The sequence below is a fragment of the Pavona decussata genome, unplaced genomic scaffold (genome assembly GCF_977016875.1).
Source record: "Pavona decussata unplaced genomic scaffold, jaPavDecu1.1 SCAFFOLD_386, whole genome shotgun sequence".
In the NCBI taxonomy this organism is placed as follows: domain Eukaryota; kingdom Metazoa; phylum Cnidaria; class Anthozoa; order Scleractinia; family Agariciidae; genus Pavona; species Pavona decussata.
Window position 1 is genome coordinate 492,885 of NW_028145758.1, and position 12,116 is coordinate 505,000.

Sequence of the window (12,116 nt, forward strand, 5' to 3'; positions counted from 1 at the left end):
GACTCATCCGTATAAGGTTTCTTTTGTTGTTCATTATTCCGCTGTTTTTTTTTTTCTTTTTCTGTTTTGTTTTGTTTTGTTTTTGTGAGATAAACTGAGAAGCCGCGTTATCAGTAGCAAAACACAAGCAATTTTCCTTTATAACTCCCATTTTTAATCGAATGTATGCCATCTTTGACCATCGAACCTAATCGAACTCAATCAAAGTTTGAATTGGTTCAATTGCTTCGATTTTTGGTAAGAGTTCGATTGTGTTCGAGTACCAAACTTAATCGAACCCATAAGTTCGATTATGTTCAATTAATAAAACGTTTGATTTGGCTCGAGTAGTTCCGTCGGGCTCTTGTCGGCAATTATTAAACGTAAATCAGCCAAGGTTATAGACTCGCCATTTTCCTGAGAAAGAATGAGTTTCTCTTTCCGATTAACAGCTGAAAAATAATAGATAGAACCCCGAAGATGTTCAGTTGTATCTCAAGTGTTGTCCCAATAACACAACCAACATTCTGATCAGTTCTCCTTTTGGAAGCTTTCTCATCTTAAATTTCCCTGTAAACCACGAATTCATCATCGATGTTACTTGTGTTATCCCGGACAGTGAAAGTAAACTGGCAGGCATTCCCATATAAAGAGCTTTTGCACTTAGCCTCGCTTTCATAATAAGGCTCAGACTGGAACTCGAAAATGGCCTGTTGGTTTTTAACTGGGATTTGTCATAAATTTTCTCCCTGGCAATCCAACATTGGAACCGGGAAAGTCGCCGCAAAGGAACGGGAAATAAATTATTACGAATCATTATTACACCATCGATATAAACTGAATCACTTCATGGTCAAACCTACTCCAGTCAAATTGCCTTCGTTGCTTTCGGAATTGACGTGTTGTTTTTTTAGAAAAGGAATTTACTCCAGTTAATTACTATTTCTTCTTCCAAGCCTCGGTTGTTCAAAGAGTGTAGATGACTTTATATGTCCAGTGCATAAGTCACCATCCAGCGAACAGATTGTCCTCCAATTTAATATACATTTTATACGATGGAAAGCGCTTTATCCACTGGATAAAATTATACGATCTATAAACAACCGGAGCCAGGTGTGTAATTGGGTGACCAAATGCTGGAGGTCACCGTACGATGGACAAGCACCCCTCGGGAGGGTGGTGAGGTGGGAGTGGGGGTAAGGGGTGAGGTGAGTTGAGGTGAGATATAACTTTTAGTATCTATTTAACGACGATATCATCAAGTTCCTAGTATAACTGCCTCATGCTGCAGAATTCGGGTTTAATTTCGCTAGCACTCCGCCTGTATGTATCACCATGACCCGAATAGCAGGTTTAACTCTCAAAAATAACTCAACAGCATTTAGTTGTATTAGGCAGATTTATTTATCAGTTATCAATCTAAGGCGTAACACAGCGTCGGCTCGACAGTCTAATAATTTTCTAGAAGAACACGCCGATATTTCTTGCCACGGGACTACAAGACCATTTCAGATCTCCCGCTCTTGGCCTTTTTACATTTCTCGAACCTTTTGAAGCACTTTTTTCTGGGCGTGTCCGCTGCCAAACAGTCTTTCAACTTCCCTCTGCAGTTTTTCTAAATGAAAAACAGAAAAGAATTAAAATTGTAATAGAGTCTGTAAGGTTATAAAAAAGGCTTTGTTGTAGGTACATGGGTAAATGGATATGGATAACTCGTGATAAACTAACGCGGTATTTCAGTGCCTCGCTTGGACAATCATTTAGCACGGTAAAAGAAAAGAAAATGTTAAAGGACTAAGAAACAAGAAAAACTGCTAGGGAATGTATGCGGATTAGAATATGCACAGTAACCAAAATAATTACACTAGGTAAAATGAATTATTACAGAAACCAATAGAGGACGAATGAATGAATGAATGAGGGAACGAACGAACAAACGAATAAATTACCCTATTTATACACGGTCAACTCATCAGTTTTTTATTTAGACTAAACTGAACTACTTTTCCTTTTTCTATCGTAAAACAGCTATTTCTATACCTAAAGATTAAACTTATGTCTAAAACTGCTATATGAATGGTAAAATGTGAGACTTGACGGGAAGTATTCTCCAAAGAATTGTCTCGGCGAAACTGAATCTTTCCTTTATGAAATTCGAGCAGGGTAACGGGAAAGGTGGCTAGGGTAGCAAGTTTACCACTAATATCTCTTAGAAAGTAACTGGAGACATAGCTACGGTTAGTAAATTTGGAACAAAGATAGTCACATGCCAAACATTGGAGTGACTTATAGAACCATTGCGGCATTATTTAATCTTCTCAGGAGTTGTCAAGTTTCTTCCAGCCAAGTGGATTATCTCTTGTAGCAAATACGAACTGCTAGTGAAATGTGTTTACGAATTCCATGTCAGTGTCAATAGCTGTTAACTTAAAAGTTGCAGAGAGAACAACTTACAAAAAAATGAAGCTTGAACTGGATCCAAACCATCATCAATAACGGGTTCCAGTGAAATACCCGTTGAAACCTACTATTTTAAGGTTCCTACTAATCTCACTATATATGTAACAGTCTATTAAACTGTACTTGTGTACATAGCAGGTCGAATATTGGCTATCAGAAACTGCCCTTTTTTTCCTAATGCCAGCCTTTCAATCGATGTCGTTTGTAAACCAGGAATTCTTATCATTGCTATTCAGTTACGTTATCATCCCAGATGAAAGCAAACTGACGGACGGTCTCAAAGCTAGTATTTGGTGCAATCAAAGGTTATTCCCTTTTGGGTCGAATCTTAATGGTGGCTTGGTAGGAACTTCGTTAAAGCGAAATAACCGAATTAGCGACCTAATCGTTCTTTTATAAGAGAGAGAGAGAGAGAGAGAGAGAGAGAGAGAGAGAGAGAGAGAGAGAGAGAGAGAGAGAGAGAGAGAGAGAGAGAGAGAGAGAGAGAGAGAGAGAGAGAGAGAGAGAGAGAGAGAGAGAGAGAGAGAGAGAGAGAGAGAGAGAGAGAGAGAGAGAGAGAGAGAGAGAGAGAGAGAGAGAGAGAGAGAGAGAGAGAGAGAGAGAGAGAGAGAGAGAAAACATAAAAACTGAATTGATACTACCTTATTTTTCATACGCTCATCATCATCATTTTCGTCGATGCTGTCGTCATCATTCTCGAGCTCAGCAGGATCGTTTAGCTGAACATCTCCCACTTCGTTCTCACCGTCACGCATTTCTTCAGACAAAGGCTTTGCGTACACCAAGGTCGCCAGAAGGACGAAGGCTAATGTAAATATCAGTCTCATGTTTTCTTGTCAGCAAGCCGAGCTCCGAAACAAGACGTAACTATACCCACCACGAGTGAATCAGCTTTCAAACGCCAAACGCTTGCTGCTCTTTTATAGAAATTCGTGAAGCAGATGGCCCTCGATCGTTGGATAACAAGTCCAATACACCTGATTATGGGAAAATTTGAAGGCAAACAGCTCAAGAAAGAAATATTTGAAGTTTAGAGACTGTTTTAACAGCTTTTTCATAACCTGCGAACGTCTAAAAGCGTCAAAGAAACCCGTTTTACTATAAGACGGCAAATAGATAAAATGAGATTGAACATTTTTAAATTGTATGTAAAGACACAGAATTATACTGAATAATCTATCAAGGTTATAAAAACGTAATCCTCCTTCCAAATCAACTGCTTTTTTATTTTTCTTTCTGGTTTATCATGTTAATAGCGTCAATGAGTTTTCTTTTACTTCGCAAATATATATCACGATTAAATTGTGAGATATTCCATTTACTTGACAAACGTTAAATTTCAGTTTGCTTTGTGAGTTTGTGATATTTTTCAAATTAAAAAATTTAATATTGTTTTTCGAGTGTTGTGAGCAGGTGAGTTCCACAGCAATCTGCGAAAAAAAAGTATCCTGTAAGAGTTGCAGCTTACAACACGGAAAAAGCTTAGACCATACTAACTTAATTCATATCGGTAAAGAATTACATTGCCTCTCATAAACTTTTACCATGCTCCCATTCAATTCAAACCTGTTAACTAAGAAAACTGTTGTTTTATGTTTTTATATTTCTAACTGCTAAAGTCTGAACACGTCATTGTCTCTTTAAAAAAATTTGCCATCGGTAACTGAGGAATCAAATTTTTATCGCTAAAAAGTGATTTGACTAATGTCTATTTTTTACTTTTTTATTTGGGTGGGTATCTTAACTTTAGTTATTTTAACAGAATAACTTTGAGACCGTACGAGAAAAAACTTAAAAATTGAAAGATAAATTCATGTGATACTGGGTTTACCAGATGACTCGGGTTATTAGTCCCTAACAGGTTCAACCTAGGCCGGCAGGATGGCTGGAAAGTAAAAACATGAACAACGCAATGGGTTTAAGAAAAAGCTAGCGCTTATCAAAAATATCATAGAGCAAACCAACCAATTACGAGATTTGTATGTTTAACGGGTCAGTTATTGTGTCCGTTAAGATACCTGAGTATATTATATTACGAGGCGACGTTGCAAAGATTGTTTGCCCAAAGGATCGTTTCTGATTTAGTGGTTTCTAAGGATCTGAATTTTAGCATTCGGCATTTTGACATTAAGATGACTATATCACAAATTGGACAACCATTCAACTTCGTTTGACATTCTTAACTGAACGTGGGTAGTTTTCGTCGATCCTGCAATGGAAAGATAATTTGCAATTGAAAATTCGAAAAGTTGTATATATTCTTACAGCTGAGTCTGAAATTAAAGCGCAAATTGTGAAGTGTCTGGTTGACATGACACGTTTCATTCAAAGTTAAGTTACCGTTTATGTTCAGGGAGGAAATTTTTAGATTTCGTTTTTATCCATAGAAATAAACTTTCCAGTAGGATCTTAGAAACAGAAAGAAATTTGAAAAAGGGTGAATATTTGCCGAGAAATTGGGATATAAGCGATTTTCAACTGAAATAAAACTTCACTTTGATTGACAATGTATTGCTGTTTTCTGAATCTTTAGTCTTCGCTTGGAAAGGACACTTTCAAGAGTTTTTCAACTTTTCACATTTTCAATTGCAAATTATTTTTTCATTGCGGAATCGGAGAAAACTGCCCACGTTCAATTAATGGTTGTCCAATGGTTGTCCAATTGGTGATATAGTCATCTTAACGTCAAAATACCGAGTGCTAAAATTCAGATCCTTAGAAACCATTAAATGAGAAACGATCTATTGGGCAAAAAATCTTTGCAATGTCGCCTCGTAATATAATATACTCAGGTATCTTAACGGACACAATAACTGACCCGTTAAACATAAAAATCTCGTAATTGGTTGGTTTGCTCTATGATATTTTTGATAAGCGGTAGCTTTTTCTCAAACCCATTGCGTTGTTCATGTTTTTATTTTCCAGCCATCCTGCCGGCCTAGGTTGAACCTGTTAGGGACTAATAACCCGCGTCATCTGGTAAACCCAGTATCACATGAATTTATCTTTCAATTTTTAAGTTTTTTCTCGTACGGTCTCAAAGTTATTCTGTTAAAATAACTAAAGTTAAGATACCCACCCAAATAAAAAAAGTAAAAAATAGACATTAGAAAACATACTTTTTTAGCGATAAAAATTAGATCTCTCACTTACCGATGGCACATTTTTTAAAGAGACAAGGACGTGTTTAGACTTTAGCAGTTAGAAAAATAAAAACATAAAACAACAATTTTCTTAGTTAACAGGTTTGAATTGAGTGGGGGCATGGTAAAAGTTTATGAGAGGCAATGTAATTCTTTACCGATATGAATTAAGTTAGTATTTTGTGTAAGCTTTCTCCGTGTTGTAAGCTGCAACTCTCTCAGGATACTTTGTTTTTTTGCAGATTGCAGTAGAACTCACTTGCTCACGACACTCGAAAAACAATATTAGATTTTTTAATTCGAAAAATATCACAAACTCACAAAGCAAATTAAAATTTAAAGTTTGTCAAGTAAATGGAATATCTCCCAATTTAATCGTGATAGATATTTGCGAAGTAAAAGAAAACTCATTGACGCTATTAACATGATAAACCAGAAAGAAAAATAAAAAAGCAGTTGATTTGGAAGGAGGATTACGTTTTTATAACCTTGATAGATTATTCAGTATAATTCTGTGTCTTTACATACAATTTAAAAATGTTCAATCTCATTTTATCTATTTGCCGTCTTATAGCAAAACGGGTTTTTTTTGACGCTTTTAGACGTTAGCAGGTCATCAAAAAGCTGTTAAAACAGTCTTTCAACTTTAGATATACTTTGCTTGAGCTGTTTGCCTTCAAATTTTCCCATAATCAGGTGTATCGGACTTGTTATCCAACGATCGAGGGCCATCTGCCTCACGAATTTCTATGAAAGAGCAGCAAGCGTTTGGCGTTTGAAAGCTGATTCACTCGTGGTGGATATAGTCACGTCTTGTTTCGGAGCTCGGCTGAAAAGAAAGAAATTGCTGACAAGAAAACATGAGACTGATATTTGCATTAGCCTTCGTCCTTCTGGCGACCGTGGTGTACGCAGAGCCTTTGTTTGAAGAAATGAGTGACGGTGAGGACAAAGAGGGAGATGTTCAGCTAAACGATCCTGCTGAGCTCGAGAATGATGACGACAGCATGGACGAAAATGATCATGATGCGCGTGCGAGACGAGTACGTACCAGTTTTTATTTCTCTCTCTCTCTCTCTCTCTCTCTCTCTCTCTCTCTCTCTCTCTCTCTCTCTCTCTCTCTCTCTCTCTCTCTCTCTCTCTCTCTCTGTCTCTCTCTCTCTCTCTGTCTCTCTGTCTCTCTGTCTCTCTGTCTCTCTCTCTCTCTCTCTCTCTCTCTCTCTCTCTCTCTCTCTCTCTCTCTCTCTCTCTCTCTCTCTCTCTCTCTCTCTCTCTCTCTCTCTCTCTCTCTCTCTCTTATGAAAGAACGCTAATTCGGTTATTTTGCTTTAACGAAGCCATACCATGCCACTATTAAGATTCGACCCAAAAGGGAATAACCTTTGATTGAACCAAATACTAGCTTTGAGACCGTCCGTCAGTTTGCTTTCATCTGGGATGATAACGTAACTGAATAGCAATGATAAGAATTCCTGGTTTACAAACGACATTGATTGAAAGGCTGGCATTAGGAAAAAAAGGGCAGTTTCTGATAGCCAATATTCGACCTGCTATGTACACAAGTACAGATTAATAGACTGTTACATATATGGTGAAGTTAGTAGGAACCTTGAAATAGTAGGTTTGAACGGGTATTTCACTGGAACCCGTTATTGATGATGGTTTGGATCCAGTTCAAGCTTCACTTTTTTGTAAGTTGTTCTCTCTGCAACTTTTAAGTTAACAACTATTAACACTGACATGGAATTCATAAACACATTTCACTAGCAGTTCGTATTTGCTACAAGAGATAATCCACTTGGCTGGAAGAAACTTGACAACTCCTGAGAAGATTAAATAATGCCGCAATGGTTCTATAAGTCACTCCACTGTTTGGCATGTGACTATCTTTGTTCCAAATTTACTAACCGTAGCTATGTCTCCAGTTACTTTCTAAGAGATATTAGTGGTAAACTTGCTACCCTAGCCACCTTTCCCGTTACCCTGCTCGAATTTCATAAAGGAAAGATTCAGTTTCGCCGAGACAATTCTTTGGAGAATACTTCCCGTCAAGTCTCACATTTTACCATTCATATAGCAGTTTTAGACATAAGTTTAATCTTTAGGTATAGAAATAGCTGTTTTACGATAGAAAAAGGAAGAGTAGTTCAGTTTAGTCTAAATAAAGAACTGATGAGTTGACCGTGTATAAATAGGGTAATTTATTCGTTTGTTCGTTCGTTCGTTCGTTCATTCATTCATTTGTCCTCTATTGGTTTCTGTAATAGTTCATTTTTCCTAGTATAATTATTTTGGTTACTGCACATATTCTAATCCGCATACATTCCCTAGCAGTTTTTCTTGTTTCTTAGTCCTTTAACATTTTCTTTTCTTTTACCGTGCTAAATGATTGTCCAAGCGAGGCACTGAAATACCGCGTTAGTTTATCACGAGTTATCCATATCCATTTACCAATGTACCTCCAACAAAGCCTTTTTTCTACCCGTACATACTCAATTACAATTTTAGTTCTCTTCAATTTTTCTTTTAGGAAAACTGCAGAAGGAAGTTGCAAGCCTGTTTGGCAGCGAGCAGGGACAGAAAAAGGTGCTTTTAAAAGTTCAATTTCTATCAAGCTGGCCGTGAGCGGGAGATCTGAAATAGTCTTGTTTTCCCGTGGCAAGAAATATCGGCGTGTTCTTCTAGAAAATTATTAGACTGACGAGCCGACGCTGTGTTACGCCTTAGATGGATAACTGATAAATAAATCTGCCTAATACAACTGAATGCTGTTGAGTCATTTTTGAGAGTTAAACCTTCTATTCGGGTCATGGTGATACATACAGGAGGAGCGCTAGCGAAATTAAACCCGAATTCTGCAGCATGAGGCAGTTATACTAGGAACTTGATGATATCGTCGTTAAATAGCTACTAAAAGTTACATCTCACCTCAACTCAGCTCACCCCTTACCCCCAATCCCACCTCACCCCCCCCCCCCCCTCCCCAGTGGTGCTTGTCCATCGTAGGGTGACCTCCAGCATTTGGTCACCCAATTACACACCTGGCCCCGGTTGTTTATAGATCGTATAGTTTTATTTAGTTGATAAAGAACTTTCCATTGTATAAAATGTATATTAAATTGGAGGACAATCTATTCGCTGGATGGTGACTTATGCACCGGACATATAAAGTTATCCACACTCTTTGAACAACCGAGGCTTGGAAGAAGAAATAGTAATTAACTGGGGTAAATTCCTTGTCTAAAAAAACAAAACGTCAATTCCAAAAGCAACGAAGGCAATTTGACTGGAGTAAGTTTGACCATGAAGTGATTCAGTTTATATCGATGGTGTAATAATGATCCGTAATAATTTATTTCCCGTTCCTGTGCAGCGATGTTTGATTGCTAGCAGACTGCAAGCAGTCCTTTTCTGGATAGTCGAGGTCGCGCGCGCGGAATAGCCGAGCGCAAAAAAACTGGAGTGAACAAGCGGAGTGGGGGCTTGGGGAGAGGCGGGAAAAAGGGGAAAGGAAAAGAAAGGGACTGCCATGCTAACTGTAACAGACGCGTTCAGGGTAACTTCGCCGACAATTCGTTAAACCCATTAAAATCCAATTAAAAATGACAACTTATCAATAAGAACTCCGCCTTTTTCTTTCGCTCGCGGGAAATAACCAGATGAAACCGTCTTTCCCGGGCATACAGGTATTGTGCTAGTAAATCTCGCGGGATGCACTCAGGCCTCGCAGCGTTCGTCAAACAAAAGTAAAAAAGCTTGAGCGAAAGTACGAATGAGTGAAAATACGCCAACGAAACCAGTGCAAAAACGTGGGAGGAAGCCTAAAGCGCAGGATGCTTCAGATTTTTGCCGTGTGTGCAAGGTAAACTTCAAACGGAACGGTAGTTACTTTTCGTGTGAAAATCTACACAAATCTCAGAAGTCCGGCACAGGAAAGATCCCCTTCAGTAAAATAATTACTGAAACTCTTGAAGTTTGTTTAACTTCTGAGTCTTATTTATCGTCCCGTGTTTGCTCACAGTGTGCGTTGAAAATTAGAAATGCTGCAGAACGGTTGAAATTCAGCCGCGAAAATATTAACGTTCCCCAGGAGAATTTTGTAAAATCAAACGAAAGCGGCCAGGAATTCAACAAGGAAAACGAAGAACCTGAAGAAACCTTACGGTTTAAGAGACTTGCAAAGTCCCCTGGATCGGCAACAGAAAAGCGACTGAGGAGAAGAATCGTCAGATCGCCGAGAAGCTGTGAAAAGGCCAGCGAAGCGACCATTGCTATTTAATGACCAGAACATAAGGTGCGAAGAGGAAGAATCACCGAGCTTGGCCTTTGATCCGAGCTTGTTTGAAAAGCCAGGCTCTCTAGAAGTGGTGGTTCATTTGAATTTTTCTTCGGGGCCCAGGATAAAAGAAATCGCCGACACAAATGCCCGAAGTGTAATTAAGAACGTGGCGCAAAACAACTGGAAAGCTTATGAAAGAAGCGGTACGATTGAAGATCTCGCGAGAATTTAAAGACTACTGCCATTCTACTACATCTGTCCTGAAATACACTGCACCTTCGGAACCTGCTTCTTTTTCTAACACGCTTGTCCGTCATGAGGTTAAATCAATGTGTCCCGTGTGGAACAGTGCTTTAGAAGGAGCTTTTGGGCCTTGCAAAAGCGAGGCAAAGATAGCAAGGGCTACCAATCTTACTGCTCTGTGCACCGCAGCGGCTGCTAAATTTCGAAATTCAAGAATGTCAGCTTTTGCTCACAGAGTTTCCGTCATTTTGCTTCACAGTGGTGCTAAAAGTCACGACTTCATGCGATTGAATCGATTAGGCATTTGTATGTCTCACACAGAAATGATTTCAAAGCAGAAAGAAATGGCAAAAGCACATGATTCCTCCGTGCTTATCTGGAAAAGGGAACTGGAATTGCCCAAGACGTGTGAACTGCTCCTACGAGAGATCCAGTCAAAGCAAATGCCTATGTATGCTGAGGACGACATGGAGCTTGAAGTGTTGTTGGACCTGTCGGAATCAACTATTGCTGGTTACTTAAATTACTCAGAGGAAGCGTTTTCCAAATGCTTACATGTTATTCAACAAGAGCTTATTAAGGCCCAGCGCATTGAAGCGACAGAGGAAACTCTGGAACAAGCAATCCTAGCAATCTCAGGTGGTTCACTACCGAAGTACAGGTATGAAACTAAGCTATAAATAATCTTAATTGATTTATTATAAATTATTTGTATATCTTTCATGGATTTACGGCCCGGCCTGAATATCTTGAGCACTGGAAAGATAAGGTAATTTCTGTGATCCCACGTTGTCCAAAACAAAATAAAATATGTAGAAATCCATGTTCATTTCAGTGATGTAATCTCAATATGACATTAATTTACAATTTTTGGTTTGAAAATGTTCTTACCCATAAATGAAAATTTCAGGTATTTTATTGGGAGGAAAATGAGGATTGGGTAGTATTTACTCCAGGTTTGCATCAAGCAGTTCATTTACTGGGTTTAACAAACAGTTTACTTCTGTTGCAATTCACAGAATTGTGGCTGACAACTTTGACATGAGCATTAAGTCCAGGATCCAGACGAAGCAGCACAATAATCAATCCATTCATTGGACCAACCAATATGCAATAAAGGATCGTGTTGTGTGCGATTCCAGTTTGGCTGGAAAGGGGCCAAAGTGCAGTCTAGATGACCTCCCGCTACAAAACCTGCTACCAACAGCTTCTGTGCAGAAAGATTTTAAATCGGATTGTTTGGTGTTAGTGGGTAGAGTGGTTACCAAGTACTTACCTGCTTTTCAGCACCTGAAAGATGTGGTTCCTCATCATATTCCACACCCTTACCTTGCAGAGATGTCAAGAAAATCTGAATATGTGAGTTTTAAAAATTCTTTTAATAACAACTACCTGTTGCAACTTAACAAATGATCTTATTTTCTCTTTTCTTGTTTTTTTTTATCACTTTATTTAACAGTCAAACACACATTACAGAGCTGTCTTATACAATATTACATGCAATATAAATGATGCGAGAAAACAAGGCATATACACTACACTGTTAACTACATGTAACAAAGGTTACAATGAATCTCATTTAAAGAATTCAAACTATAAAGCTACAAAGAAAAGAAAAAAATACTATACAAACAATAACATTGAAATTAGTTGTCAATTTCAGTAAAAATCTGGCCCATTTTTCTTGTTTGATTTCTCACCAGAGTTTATGCATCAGCGCCCATATTTCAAATATCTAGCAAGATAGCACATGACTTATTTTCCCAGGGAAATTTTCAACATTTATCTGGAGTCAGGGAGTTCTTTCGTAAATTATCAGCGAAAGAGGGAAGCAATATTTTGTTGAAAAGAGAGTTGGGGGGGGGGGGGGGGAAGGGGGCTGTCTCTAAAGCCTACATGTAACACTTTACATAAAAATGGAATTACTGAAAGAAAAGAGTTGAGGGGGATAAGGACAAAATGCATTGTACAACTCTAACAGGACTACCTTTCTTTTTTTTTCTTGAATTGCA

The 12,116-nt window shown here is 38.4% G+C and overlaps 3 protein-coding genes and 1 pseudogene across 9 annotated transcripts in view; 3 read left to right on the plus strand and 1 right to left on the minus strand.

The window, feature by feature from the left end:
- The window catches only part of LOC146451455 (uncharacterized), a 299,471-nt gene that overhangs the window by 283,186 nt on the left and 4,169 nt on the right, over positions 1-12,116 (plus strand). The window lies entirely within an intron of this gene.
- The window catches only part of LOC146451468 (uncharacterized), a 176,857-nt gene that overhangs the window by 118,089 nt on the left and 46,652 nt on the right, over positions 1-12,116 (plus strand). Inside the window, exons 5-6 of one of the 3 annotated variants that reach the window (XM_085098862.1) lie at positions 6,543-6,625; positions 8,113-8,193. The exons of 1 other annotated variant lie outside the window; for it this stretch is intronic. In XM_085098862.1, coding sequence (XP_084954988.1) covers positions 6,543-6,625; positions 8,113-8,178 — 149 coding nt within the window. In that variant the 3' untranslated portion in view covers positions 8,179-8,193. Of the gene's footprint in view, positions 1-6,542; positions 6,626-8,112; positions 8,194-12,116 lie in introns of those variants that run through there. One more of the 3 variants, XM_085098859.1, reaches the window with a different exon arrangement.
- The window catches only part of LOC146451470 (uncharacterized), a 236,248-nt gene that overhangs the window by 27,041 nt on the left and 197,091 nt on the right, over positions 1-12,116 (minus strand). The gene's annotated exons all lie outside the window — the stretch shown is intronic.
- Positions 10,128-12,116, plus strand: part of LOC146451471 (uncharacterized) — a 15,664-nt pseudogene continuing 13,675 nt past the window's right edge.